The following is a 15027-nucleotide window of genomic DNA, read 5'->3' as shown; positions in this document are numbered from 1 at the left end:
GTAGTTGTTTTTGTCAGGTCATCAGCAAGTGCTTTCAACCCATTAAAAACATTTTATGACACTTGCAAGTTAGCTTTAAATAAATTAAAATGTTTATTTTATTCCTGCTGCTCTAATCATCATTTCAACTAGTCTGCATTCACCATCCTGCATCGTTCTAAAGCTGACATACAAGTGAATAATAAATCCAATATGAGGATGTTTTAATGTGAAGTCTTAACCAGAACTACTACTCCTTCCCTGTTGCTAGCACTGTTAGTATCTCTGCTACCTCCTCCTCCATCTGCTAGCTACCTCTTCTAGAAATCTTCCTCTTGCTATCTACTACCTCTCTGCGCACCCCTTTGCTACCTCTTGTTCCCCACCTCCTTCCTTTTTGTTTCTTCTTAATTTCTTTTAAAATAATTTCTTTGTCCTGCCCACATGACTGCTGCATCACTGACTGTTGCCCTCTTCTCCCAGTCTGTTGGAAGAAGAAAGCACACAAACACACCGTACAATCCCTCGCTCACACTCTCGTTCAACGTGCCCTCCCATTCAACATTTTACCAGGCTTGTTATGTAATATCACTTAAATATGATGGGATTTTCTTTACATATATTATCTTTAATGGATACTTTTTTTTGTGTTATTGGTAATGTATTTTCAAGGAGATGTTTTGTGTAGATGGAAGTTCTCTCTGTTCTTTGTAGCATTTGTTTCTCTCCCCCCCTCTTTTTTTTTCTTCTTTTTTTTATTATTTTGTATGGGGTCTGTTGGTACTTGGACCTAGACACTGTCGAATAAACTGTGTTTTGTATGAAAATGTCTGTTTCTTTGTCTTTTCTCTTTAGACTAAAAGCACAATTGCTAAAATTGCAAAAGTTTTCATCTGAAACTGCACAAAAAGAAGAATGTAGAAAATAAGTATGTTTTTATATTGCCGTTACAAGATTGTATTTTAAAAATTAATCACCTGAAAGCCCAAGTCTTAACAATTAAGTAATTCTTAAAGTTAATTCAGAGTTTTAAAAAAAATTGCTATTAGTGAATACTGAATTAGTCATTTCCAAAAGAAAAAAAACAGATTACACGAGTAGTACATTGCTTCATATTTGTAAGGGTTAATACTTCATGTGATTGTGTTTTTGTGAACTACAAGCTTCAAGAGGACAAACTGGATAATCTATCCTGTGCTTTTGTGTCGGGATTAGGGACATTGCTCCAAAACATCTGCACATAATGCATTCACAATGTGTAAATTACAGTTTTCAGTGACGTCACAGGCTTAGTCGGCTTTTGTGGAAGAAAATTGGTGAAGTCTAAACGTCTGTTTGAGACTTGAAATGAACAGTAGATTTTTAGAGCACCATGCAATGAATCAACACTGACCAAACAGAACATGCATATGTGGTTGTCAATGAAAAAAGTTGAATTAAATCACAATAAACTATTCTTTCAAGCTCCTTATGATTAATTTGTAATGCCATTACCTCTTCAACAATGGTTATGATAGACACACAGTGCTGTCACATTATTATTATTATTATTATTGTTATTATAATCAAATAATTTGAGCTTTTTCATTTCCTTTGGCACATTTCTTACATTTTTAATTTCCGAAGATACATTTTTCATAACAAAGCTAAAACATTGCATTTGTGTGGCGCACAAATAAAATTTCCTTAAGTATTTTATGTATTGTTTAGACAGCTTCAGAGAATAATTGTAGTATAGGAAAAGAAAAATGAATCAAGTTAACACAGAGGTAAAGTACTGTCCACAAAGTTACTGCTATATGATTTGGGCTGCAAAAGTTATATTTTAGGCTATTATAGTTAAGTGAAATAACAAAGCAACAAACTGAGCATTTTTTCAGGTCTTGGAGGGATCCATGATAACTGGGCTGAAGATGTCATTGGTGTGCTTGTTTTGCTGCCTTAGCTGCTTAGCTCTCTGCTTGTAGAATCTGTGTATGAACAAACGAAGAGGAAAACTAATCCCGCCCGGCTGGCACTGTAATCTGGCGAGGGGGGGGATTTCTGCATACAGCAGATTGACCATGTGTATGTTATTGAGAGGTTTGAGGGGCCAGAGGGTGATTACTCCCTGAGTGGGACTGGGAAAGGGGGGATGGGAAGTTTGATGAGAGGGCAATGGAACATCTCTGCTCAAGCACTGTGAGCAACCTCTGGGGATGAAGTCAGTGTGTTGGTGTGAAAAACTGCAGTTCTAATGGCCATCTGATTGTTGTCTCTATAGCTAATTTTCATCTTCAAAACAATTGTTTTTAATAACTAGACTTTTTTTTTTAAAAAAAAAGAACCTTACACTAGTATTATCATCAAGGGCATCCAGTGTCAAATCTTTGCCAAATCAATCAATAAGATTTCTATTCTGGATTGACCAAGGTTGTCAAGGACCGCCTTCTAATGGTGTTTACCAACAGGGCCAATTTCTGGTGCTATTTCTTGTTTTGGGGGGCAGCCAGAGATGAGGAAAGACAGTAACATAGGGACTTTAAATAAAAGGACTATGAATGGTAAAAGGTGGAAGCTGGCTTTTAATTATGGACAGAAAAAAGGGAGAGGTATTGTGTCCCATGGATGTATTGATGGAAGACATCCAGATGGTTGCTATGAGAGAAAATTATACTAGAGAGAGGGTGAAAATACAAGCAAACAGCTGAACTTTTTTTGGTTTGGTAAGGTTTGGCCTGGAGGATGACAATCTAACTGCCATATTGCTAACCTGCATCGCAATAACCATGGGCTTTTGTCAAAGGGATGTGATTGTGAATAGTTCTTAATAGTATTTTTAGATACAACTTATAGCCAGTAGTCAGAATTCATTGTTTCCACTTTACATGAGCCAAACCTTTCTCTGAATTTCTTGCCACCATGAAACCACAAAACAGCCTTCTTTTATTGTTTTTAAGACAAATACAGGCATGATGTTGCTGCAGGCAGTGGTTAAAATCTGATGAAAAGTATGTCTGCACTCTAAGTAGACCCTCTGGTGGTCTGCGGAAATTTCACTTGAGGCCCCTTGATTAATTGCAGGTTGGATAGCAGTCATTACTCAAAGACTTCCCAGGAACACACCTGCTAAGTACTTAAACTGCAAGAGCATTAAAGTCTTGATGTTTTGCCTTCTGCATGGCATCTTGGAAGGACACCTCAGCAGGGTGGCTAACTTTGATCTAGATTTAGCATACTAAATATTTAGCCTGGAGCATCAACATGCTTGGTTAGTTCAGCAAACTAATAAAAAGTGCACGTGAACATTTTTATCAGCATATACGTGATATATTATATAACAGCACAATGGAATATTAAACTGAAGCTCTATTTAGAGTTAATAGTCATGATTAATTTCCCTTTGATTTAAAATTGGCAGCCATCCAGTACAAAGTCTTACTCTAAAACCTGCTGTCCTTGACTGGTTTCCACATCAGAAACCAGCCTAAAACAGGCCGGCTGCCTGCCAACGAGGATACAAAAACGGACCAATTTGCATATTGCTGATGCATACCAAAAATGCCTGACAACGAGATGGAAAGAAGTGGTTGAGGGTTTTACACAAGGGCCTTTTAACTTGACACATGAGCTCAAACATTGGCCTTTTAGTGACAAGACCTTTTAGTATGCAGTCTGAGAAAATAGTGCTGACTTTACAAATATATTTTTGCGTGCTCATCTTACTCTTAGCTTTCTCCTCCTTATTTATCAATATAAATGAGGTTAGCGCATAGAGTTGTATGATTGCCATGAGTTTGTTGAGTACTTATTCAGAATCTGGCTGACTTCCTGTTTGCTTGCCACACATGAGTACGATTAAATAAAAGTAATCTTTCAGGTGTTGTAGAATTTGAATATGTTGAAACGTATTTAACAAATTCTGATCTGTTGAGTAATGGAGTCATTAATGGTGTTTTTAACTTTATTCACCATTTTAAAGCCACTTTTTGGCCTTGTGAACATCATCTGATGGACATACAAGTATTACACAGTTCAGGATTGTTTATTAGAGATTTGGCTGCAACAAAAACGTGTTTTGTCAGCTATATTTTACAATATCCTCTTTCTTATAATCTGTTTATGCTCGTCGCTCCAGCCGGTAACAGCTCCATTTTTCTGAGTCATAAATAGAACTTTGAAAAGACAAAGAGCAAACTTGTAAAATTCACAGTTACAAAAACAGCAACAATTGCTACTAAATAGCTGACAGTGAAGGTTAATACTACTTCATGGTATCCCTAGTATTACAAGATAAAACATGTTATAGTTGCAGTGACATGCTGAATTGAAGTATGCAGTTCAGTGGTGATAATGGAGGTATTGGTATTATATACCCTTAATGCACTTTTTCTCACAGGTCCACATGCTAAAACCACACTTATGTCTTCCCAGAGGTCATGTGGGCAGGAACATGTGTGTTAATGTGTTCTCTCTCTGCAGAGTAAATGCCAGTCGTGTGCCCTAAATGTACAAGCAGAGGGGAAGGTTCAGGATGAGGCTAAGAGAAGCCATCCCTGGCCCAGTTATGACCTTTGAAAATTAGCAGTGTCAATCTCTGCTTGACTGGTGTTCTGACTAAAGTGAAACTGGGAGGACTCAGAAGAGTTCTTCACTTCTTCAAAAACAGCCTTGCTGAAAACCCATTTTAACCCTTTTTAAATAAATACACCTTTAAAATGGAAAAGCTATTAGGAATTAGTAGCAGCAGTTGAAAAGGTGGCTTATGCCTCATTTATTTCTGCTTGGTTTGTTAAGTAAAGGACAGAAGAAATGGGAGTGACACCAATATTTTCAGCTAAGGTGATAAAATTTGGTAGATCACACATTTCTCAAACAGAAACAAGGGAAGGGATTGTACTGGTTTTTCACTTTTTTTGCTTTGACTTGGGAAAAAGCATCACATTTGCAGTTCATTCACACTGCACAGTAACTTTAAGTGTTGTGTAAACATCCCATCAGTAAGGCTGTTTCTGGGGGTGACACTTTTGCTTCACCTTTCCTAATGTATTCAACTTAATGTTGTGTTACTTATAGTAATATTCTTGTTGCGATCCCATTGCAACTCTGCAGAGAAAAATTATTTTTGCACCGATTTTGTTGGCAAGCTCTTTCAAAAATGACCTCACGTGTGGCAGTAGATGCAGCGTTACAGCCAAAAATGTTTTGCACACTCACTCTCTCTGTGTGCACTGCCAAAAAATCCTCGACACAACACAGTTTGTTCATTCAGCGCTTCAGATTCTCATTTCATTAGTTTTATTAAACCCGGCTGATGACTTGTCTCATTCACAGATGACTCTGTTACCACTCTGAATCGTGTCCTAAATGTGATCCTGCAGGTAGATGCCCTCAGGTCAGGGCCAGAAAAATTGCTTCTGGCAAAAGTAAATTCACCCTCTGAGGACCGGTTATAGTGATGCATCGAGTTGTGGTCCGGATATTTCTTTGTGAAGCAAAAGATGAGGAGTAAAGGTGAGAGCTGCTGCGGAGAGGGAATATGGGGATTGACAGATAAAATCCAGAGAGAAACAGAGAGAATCTCTGAGCTGCGAAGTGTAAAGCTCATCTGTAGTGGCAGATTGAGTCCAGATGTGGGAGGCTGGGGGGAAGCACAAATGTTAATTATGAAAAGTTTGGGGGAAAATGTGTGTTTATTGTATTTAATGTGTGGCGTGCATGAAAACACATCAGTGGCATTCAGTTAGGGCAAGCAAGGAAGCAGTGCTAGTCTAGTGAACTCTTACAAAAAAAACCTATTCAACTCTATCAAAGAGAAAGTGATCTCTCTTCTTACAGCTCAGACAGCATTAGGCGAGAGCTTTGGTCCCATAAAATATCTCCTGTTGGCATCCATCCTGTAAATTACTGCCATTTTGTAGCCTCATCTTCTGAAAGAAGCTGTTAGAATCTACAGCTTCTGTCATGTTCACCAGCGTGTCTGCATCCTGGTAACAAAATGCTGAGCTTTTCAAGCTGAGAGGCCAGCAGCATTTACTGGTTGTTTGTTTATCCACATTGTGGGTTTGTCTGTGGTCTTTAACGGGAGGCTGACGGGTGCCCCAGTGACTGCACAACAAGCTGTTTTTGGTTCTGCTTTCTTTGCTCTGTGGTGTCTAACTCTAAACCTCAAGGGCCAGTGTCCTGCAGGTTTTAAATGTGTCATTGATCCAACACAGCTGATTTAAATGACTAAATTACCTCCTCACCATGTCTTGACGTTCTCCAGAGGGCTGGTAACGAACTAATCATTTGATTCAGGTGTGTTGACCCAAGGTGAGATCGAAACCCTGCAGGACACCGGCCCTCGAGGCCTGGAGTTCCCCACCCTTGAGCTAAAGTCTGCATATTGTGCTCAAAGAGAGCTAGCATTGTTGCTCTCTTTGATTCAACATAGTTTGCTTTTCATCCTAACAATCACCTCGCCAACATGTGCGATGTACAGGAGTTATATGCAGTTTTTAATGTCTCTCCTTTATCGAGTGTGTGAGTGCATGGGTTGGTTTTGGTTCAGAAGTGGGACTTTCTTCTGGTTCCCGCCCTCTGGCTTACACACCTGGAGGAGTCACACACCTGTTCCCGATGTCCTTGTTTGTGCTACCACTTAAGATAGTGGCAGCGCTGCAGTCTTTGTTGGATTGTTGAGTTTTAACCAGTTAGTGAAGTCTGGCTCCTTCACCACTGGGATTGTGCGGTTTGCCTGTAAGTTGGGACAAAAAAAAAAAAAAAAAAAAAGCAGCTTACCTGCTGTTTCCTTGTCTACGAGGGACCTTTGCGGGAGAGCGGTGAGCTGTTTTGTGTTCTTGGGAGAGAATCTTTGGATCCATGTGGATTTGTGGAATAACCCTGTTGTGTGGAAGCCCAGGACTTTTGCTGGGGTTGATCTCCTGTTAAAACTGTTATTTACTGTAAATAAATAAACGCACTGAACTGTTTGAGTCCTGCCTGACTAGTGACCCTTAACAAACAGGCTACCCCAAAATGCAATGGTAGACATTTCTAAAGTGTCTTTTTAGTGCTCCTTGCAAAACACTAGAGGACCTTTCAGCAGTGTAACAACTGATAAGACCCAAATGTGCAACTCCATTGATGAGATTAAGGTTCAAATTCTTTGTGATAAAAAAGGAGTTGGGACAAAGGTAATCAATGCAACCACACAAACAGAGAAATATGAAGCAAGCAGAGGCAAAAACACTAGAAGACTGTCATGGGAGGAGTACTAAAAGAACACTGCGAACACATCTGGAAGGAAACTAAGGTACGTAAAACAAACCTTAAATACAGATGCAGGTTAGACACATTAAGGTGGAGCAGATAACTGTATAGAAGGGAGAAACAAAAAGCCAAAAGGTAGGCAGAAAATTCAAATTAGCATGCTTTTAAAAATAAAACATGGGCAGAAAGGAGAGTGTTTGTGACAGAATTATATGAAATTGGTTGGCTGAAATACACGGATAAGAAATAACCAGCAGTAACACCTAAACACAAGGACATAGACTTGCAGTCCAAAGCAACTGTGGATTAAAGTGACATTCAATGATTAGTCATGAGACGTTCCAATTAAAGATTTCAGGTTGGCTTTTTATGAAAGTCAGAGGCGCTGCAACAAAGTACTGCCTGTGATCCAACGCTTTTCCTCTACTTGATCTGGGATTACATATACCAAATTAGTTGCCCTTTTTTCTTTTGTTTTTATTTTCTGCTTGCAATGACTATGTTTGATATTGCTGTGTTTACGGCTCGCCCGTCGCCTGGCCCTTATTATTCATTATTTACATATATCATTAGCATTGGCATAGCATTGCTAAAAAAGAAAAGTATGAAATTTAAAAACAATCAGCTTCCCTAACCCAGTGTCTGCAGATGGCTCCCACTCCCTGAGCCTGGTTCTTCAGGAGATTTCTTCCTGTTTAAATGAATGTTTCCTTCTCACTGTCACCAAAGTGCTTGCTCATCTGATTGTTGGACTTTTCTCAGTATTATTGTAGGGTCTTCGCCTTTTATCATAGCATAGAGGCAACTGATGTTGTGATTTGGCACTACATAAATACAATTGAACTAAATCTCTTTCCTTGTCCCTCCCAGGAGTTGACCGATCATTTCCCTCATAACTGCCAAGAAAGCACTTTGATCAGCTGATCAAGAAATAACGGTCAAGACCTCTCAAAGGAGCATCTACAATGTAAGTCTGATAACAGTTTAATATTATAAACTGATGATGAATAACTGATAGCATGTTTACTTGTAACAGTAGAAAGCCTGCAGCGTGCATGCATTTAACTCTGCTAATGTTTAAATTCAGGACAGAATGAGCTAAACCGCAAACAAATTTCCAGTTATTTAATTATTTTACTTTATTTAGGCTGATCTGTTACAGTCTCATGTTTTAGGTGCGATTACACCGCAATTTGTGATGTTACAACTTCTAGGATAAAGAATTGTAAGATGTCTCTTATCTGTATCTGCAGTTTGCCAGTGTACTTTATTTTTTAGAATATTTTCAGTTTGATGAGCAATTAGCTAAAATGATGAGCCATAACTTTTGGTACAACTCAGTGTAAAATTTTTTTGGTTTTTTTTTTTTACATACAATAGTTTAGCAAGAATTATGGATGCAAATTCTTTCTGACTACAGTGTTCATGCTGTAGCAAAACCACAGAGATGAATAGCAAAATGAAATAGTGGGGGAAAAGTGTGAATGTGTTTACACTTCTACCAGAACTCTTGGAAATGATGGTTCAGTCATTTTATGTTCGAAGCTGTGCCTCATTCTCACCACTGGACATATTTGGACAGACTTTATTGTAGGGAGCCGGCAGATCAAACACAGTTTTCTGGTCTGACTTTGATTAACTTTTTTATTCTAATAAGCACATCTGTCTTTTAATGTCTAGAAAAGCTGGTGGTTTCTTTGCATGTGTGAAAACAACTGGCTGCTATAGATACCCAGCCATTAACCGCCTTGTGGGGACTCGAGCTATTGAGAGTTGTTGGGCTTTTATGAGAGTCGTTGGATAGTCGTTGGAGAGTCGACCCACCCGGCCATGAGATGAAAAGACTGTAAACTGTAGATAAATAAGTGATCATTTCTCTCTCACCACCTTTGTTTCAAAGTATCAGCAGATCGTTACTTACATGCTTTGGATCAGTTTCAGTAGGAAAACATGGTTGTTTATTCTGTTAGACCTCTTTGTGTTATTATGGAAGGAAACACACTGAATGAGCGTTAAAGTCATCATCACTTGGGTTCCTCTGAAGACATGAAATATATTTATACACAAACTGCAGAATAAAAAATGTTGTTTGAGCTGACATGCACTATAATTATCAGCTTGCAGAAACCATCTACAGACTGAACAAAATGGATGGATATGATAGGACTAAATAGTCTCAGCTTTTTGGCTTCTGACTTTTGAGTGTTATAAAGTTTTGTTAGATGTTAAGATTTAGCCTCCTAATACGTAAGTAATAGAGTACAGGCTGAGTACTTTACATGGACTGTAAATAAACTTTCTTTCTCCACTTCATAATCAGTGGAGTGCTCAAGATGTGCTGCATAGATGAGCAACATTTGTTTGCCAACACTTATACACATCACTGCAAATGTGATCACAGAGAGAACTGGACACATTTTGTATCTTGTTGTAGTCCAGTCATGTCTTTTTGTAGTTGTTTACATCCTTCAAGGTATTTTATTTTAACAGTTCTTTCACACAAGAACTGCCAATAATGTTTGAGTAATCAGGTCATGTCAGAGGTTGTCTCAGACCCATTACCACTGCTGGACATCCTTGGACAGACTTTTTTCAGGAGCTGGCAGATTAATCACTCTTTTTTGATCTGACTGTAATGAGCATTTGTGTTCTCAAATGAACATCTGTCTTTCATTGCCTAGAAAAATTTCTGGCTGCTTTGTCTGTAAGAAAATGGCTGACGGGTTTAGATATTCAGACATTAACTCTTTTGTGGGGCTTCAGCCAATCAATCACTGAGGTGTGGTTTAAATCTGGGTGATCAAGGAGTCTGTCGCTACACAAAGGATTAGTGACAAAATCAAGACTCGGGGACAATACAAGAGGCTGATTACTAAGGTCACATGTAGATAGTAACCTGTAGATAAACAGGATGTGCAGGTATTATTACATCATGGAGTCGTATGTTAATCAAGTACCAGCAAGCTTTTTAAGAGTCACAGACCAGAGATACTCATTCATTTTCATTTGACTCTGAGCGTGCAGGCTGGAAAAGCTTCTGCCTCTGGCCTTTTGGATCATGGGGATGTGTTTTTTGAAGGCATAAGACCAAATTTATTTTTCCCAGGAGTTTCTACCAGGTAAGAAATCACAATTATTTTTGAACTATATATATCCACTAAAGAGATGTGTTAAATATACATTTATTTGTATATTTGGCGAAAGCATTGTATTTGAATGGATGTTAATTTTACCACATAATTATTTTCAGCATGCTTTTACCACATCTGCCCTAAGGTAAAGGTGTTTGCAATCATTTTGACAAAAATGCTGGATAGCTTTCTTGGAGTAATATAATTTCATTCTTCACAGCACAACTTTCAACTTCCGTGTAAATAGTTTAGACACCAATTACCAAACAATGGCTATGACTATAACTTGGATTAATACAATACTGCTTTGTTTACAGTGATTTAGCCCATGATGTTTGAATTTGCAGTCATATTTGTCTTTAAAATAGTCCTTCGACTACAGCCAGGTAAGGAAATACCAAAAAGTTGATTCTGTTCAGTGGAGAAATGTTTCTCCACTGAACAGACCTTGTTCGGCTGAGCATGCATCAAGAGACTTTCTTGAGTAACTGGCCAAAAATAAACTTATTTGAGAGATGGCTTAAGCGAGTTCTGTGTATCTTCTTTGTATTATTTTAGTCTGGATGGTAAAAGTGTTATTGTTCTTAACTTTTCAGGTGCAGCCTGCCTTCGAAAACTTGAAGGCAGGGTTTTAGGCCAAAGGAGCGTTAAACAGGCCTGGAGCTGAGGCTTCCAACAAGTCAACATGAGGGTCAAGTGGCTATCACATCTGCCACCCGAAGTTTGGGTCATGGTGTTCAGCTACCTGAGCACACAGGAAAAGCACAGGGTACGCTGCTGCTGCAAAGTCCTCAAAAAGCTGATTGACCACCCATGCCTATGGCGGAACCACATGGTGGTCCTATCCAACTTTCCACGCTACACAGCTGGATTCTGGGACACACTAAAGTATCGCAGGGTGACCCATGTTGCAGTGCAACGTTTGAGGCCCAAAGACTGGAAACACCTTGTGAAGTCCCTCCCACGGCTCACCACTATTGTCTGCATGGAGGCACAGCAGCATTACAAGAAGAAAAATGTGGACAACCTGCCTGATTTCCCCAACCTGAAGACTCTCGGGATACGAAACGCCACATGGAGCGAGCCAATGCTACAGCAGTGTCAGACTGGGCAGCTAGCAGAGCGGCTGACTCACCTGAGTGTGTGTAACATCCAGCTGCCAAGCACTGCTGAGTTCGTAAACAGCGTGTCACGCTTGTTCAATCTGGAATATTTGCTGTTTCACCAGCAGGCTGAAGCAAAGCTGCAGGTGGTGGCACCAGTGCCATCTAAGGCCTTCCATAACTTGCTATTGAACCTAAAGAAGCTGAAACACTTATCCTGGGAGATTACAGAGAACCCAGTGCCACTGCCCGACGACTACTTTTATCCCCCAGACCCAGAAGACCCAGGTAAGTCTAGTGTCTTTACAGCATTTTATAACCCTGCATCAGAACCAGTATACATTTTTTTTTCACCTGAAATATTAAAATAGCATTTATCAAAAGAAAATCACACTTTACATGTGGGTTTACCTGCTAAATTGCTTCCCAAACAACATTTACAGCTGCTGTGTAACTGGATCAAATGTATTTTGTGACTCAGCGGGTCAAAAAATCAGACAGCTTTCAGTAATTTCATACATTTATTAGCAATGTATCTAACTTGCAGCATAAAAGACATTACTGAGTACAGAGTGAATGATACTGTTTATCATAGTTTTTTCCTAAAGGAGTCAACTTGCTAAGAGTTGCTGGATCACATGTGACACGAGGAAGAATAGCTGCTATGATGCTGCAACTAATGAGGGTCTTAATAAACTTAACTAAAGATGTCCTTTACTGATCAGTCACCATTCAGAGTTTTACTTACTACCTAAGCCTGTAGTGGTGGGACAGTTAGATCAGCCACTGTGCCAAATTATTAGCAAACGTTTGACTAACTTGCTCCCATTATTTGGTCCTATAGAAGCGTACGGTGGCCCAGCACTGACTTCTCTGGAGTTGGTGAATTACCCAGAAACCATGCTGTCTGAGAACGCGCTGAGGGGACTGACCTCACTGAAGTCACTGACTGTTCGCTATAGGTACCTAAAAATTGGCGTCAAATGTCGTCTAGAGTCCTGGCTGAGTTATCTGTATCAGCTAGAATCACTGGAAATCATTGGTGAGTGTCACCATTGTTCAATGTGTTTTTGGTTTTTTTTAGTTTAGTTTCGCAAATTTGACCTGATATACAAAATAAAGCAGTAACACAGACTAGCCACATAAGTCACTACAAATAGTACTCATTATTTTAATTTTAAAAAGCAGGTATTAGTATTTGTGTAAAGGTTGCCTGCCAGCATTTTAGTGAATACTCTGATGCTGTATACATCCTTAGTTAGTAGGAGAAATTTTCTCGATCAGAAAACGGGGGATGAAAACTTTGTTTGTCCCATGTGTTGCCTGTTCCTTCTTCCTGTTTGTAAAAGTAAGAAGCAAATAAAATTTAAAAAAAAGAAAAAGCAAAAGATCAAGCTTTAGGCCAAAACTGCCTCCTGTAACTCTTCTGATTTCTGTCTGTCTAGGTGGGAATCCTCTTGCTTTCTATACAACCATTTTTCCACCCCGTGTGACCAGGCTGGTGCTGAGAGTGATCATATCACTCAAGGATTTATGCTTCATCGTGAAGAAAGTCAAGAAACTTGAGCACCTCGACATGCATCAGAACCGCTTCTCCGGCAGTCTCTGCAAAAAGCTTCCCTCACTATTTCCTCAGCTCAAGACTCTCAGGATACGGTGAGATGGCAGATTTTTATTTTCTATTTAGTATTTATTGTTATTGTAGATAGATAACATTGCTCAGTGAAATTATTACAGATTACATTTAATCGATTACCTTCATGCAGTACTGACTGACAATTTAAAAAAAAAAAATGTTGGTGGCTTAAACTTGCTTCATTTATTTAACAAAGGCACTAGAACTTTAAACTATGTTGCAGCATTTTCTTAAATACAACCCAAACATTAATCTGCTGGAAAGAGTCATCAAATTTTTCTTTTTTCTTTCTGGGTTTCCAGTTGCCCCAGCACCAGATCTTCCTATCAGGAGTCTAAAACATATATTTTTTGCCCTTTTTCTAGATATTTCCTTGAGGAACCAAAAAGTGACCTCCTGCTCCTCAGCAATCTCAAACACCTCGAGCAGCTGGAGCTGATCGTGGAGCGCTCGTACATTCTCAAAAGTGACCGCAACGACCACCCCTGGCCGAGTCCGTCTTTGCAGGAGCTGATCAGAGAGCTGCAGGAGCTGTCTGAGAACAGGATCAACATCATCACCACAATGAGACAAAGAAACCTTTTTCAAGAATGTGATTGTGTTTGGGAAGGGGAGTAAAGACACCGCGGTTAAGCCGCAGGTTGCCAAATGAAGCTGAATGATAGACACTGACATTCAGACAACACTGTCATCTGACGTCAACCAGACTCTGAGACACTGCAGAGATTTTTTTCTTTTTCCCACAAAGTCTTATGTTTTCAAACTACTGCAACATCACGCTCACTATAATCTGAATTCTGACACGATCATACAATCATACACTGATGTCTGTAACCCAGCGGCAGCCACAGCAGCACAACGCAGTGTTACATGTTACAAAAATCTAGATTTGCACAACCGGCCGAAGCAACACCAGTGCGCGATAGTGGATGTGACATGTGAGCTTTAAACCACCCTTAACAGGCAGGACCCTAAATGTGAGCAGTCTGGAAAGTCTTGAGATGTATATTTCAAAGCCAACAAAAAAGCCACATTACTGCAGAGGAGTTATTGAACTGTTGGCCTAATCAGAAAGCTTTTTCCAGTGCATGAGGAGGTGAATTTACATGAGCTGTGTTGTAGATCTTTGTAGAGGATTATAATCTTTCTAGATTTACATGAATTGTAGATCAGTTTCCTTAAATTTAATTTTGTTTTTGCGTTTACGGTCATTTAAGGTAGTTTTCTTTTTTCTTAAACAGGGAGAAATGATAGATCTGTTTGCATATTGACTTTGCTCTGGCTGATTTTTTTTTTTTTAAATGAACTGGAAAAACTGAAGTCACTGTTATTATAATCTATTTGTTTCTGGCACAAAGAATGAAAGCAAATAACAAAAGTACAAAACAAACCCAAACCATTAGCATCAAAACTGAGTAGCAAGCAAACTGAATTGAAAAGGCAAGAAGCTGCTTCTTTGTAGCTCCACTGAAATGCTACAGATTGTTAATGTTAATTCAGTGCTTATTTTTGAATGGTCGATCCAAGCATGTGTGTTTGTTAAACAATTTTTACAAGTTGTGTGAACTTTTATATTTTTTATTTTGGTTTTTTTTCTAATACAAGCCCTTTTTTCTGAAGAATTGTATTGTTTGATTGAATCCTCTTTTTCTTTTTTTGCAAGTATAAAATCAAGCACCTAGCCATGAGAAACATAAAAGTTTTTGTTTGGGGGCAGCTTTTATATCTCCTCTCTGACGGTAAGAGTGAAAAAACTCAGCGGGAACCACTGAAGGTGTCCTACATGATGCTGGAAACGCTGTGGATGTAGTGCTGTTTGATCATCTCCAGGATGGATGAGACAGTGATAGCGATGATCTGTCCTGCTGTTCACACAAGCTTGCCCAGTTGTTGTATGAACAAAAAATACTTCAAAAACAATAAAAAATGTATTTTGTTCTTTAAA

At 39.0% G+C, this 15027-nt stretch overlaps 1 protein-coding gene across 5 annotated transcripts; it reads left to right on the top strand.

Moving 5' to 3' along the window:
* The first annotated feature begins 7152 nt into the window (after positions 1–7152).
* LOC146659607 (uncharacterized) lies at positions 7153–15027 on the top strand. 5 transcript variants are annotated; one of them, XM_085423725.1, is made up of 9 exons: positions 7160–7255; positions 8083–8179; positions 10237–10331; positions 10463–10488; positions 10661–10729; positions 10940–11734; positions 12291–12488; positions 12892–13102; positions 13448–15027. In XM_085423725.1, the coding sequence occupies exons 6-9, from the start codon at positions 11029–11031 to the stop codon at positions 13698–13700; spliced, it is 1368 nt and encodes a 455-aa protein (XP_085279851.1). In that variant the 5' UTR covers positions 7160–7255; positions 8083–8179; positions 10237–10331; positions 10463–10488; positions 10661–10729; positions 10940–11028; the 3' UTR covers positions 13701–15027. The 5 variants fall into 5 exon arrangements, with proteins under 5 accessions (XP_085279853.1, XP_085279851.1, XP_085279852.1 ...); XM_085423726.1 differs by lacking the exon at positions 10463–10488; XM_085423723.1 differs by lacking the exons at positions 10463–10488; positions 10661–10729.

The sequence above is a fragment of the Rhamphochromis longiceps genome, linkage group LG11, assembly GCF_057381845.1.
Source record: "Rhamphochromis longiceps isolate RC_006_pf linkage group LG11, R_longiceps_female_GT1.1, whole genome shotgun sequence".
Classification (NCBI taxonomy): domain Eukaryota; kingdom Metazoa; phylum Chordata; class Actinopteri; order Cichliformes; family Cichlidae; genus Rhamphochromis; species Rhamphochromis longiceps.
This window is presented reverse-complemented; position numbering and strand designations above follow the sequence as displayed.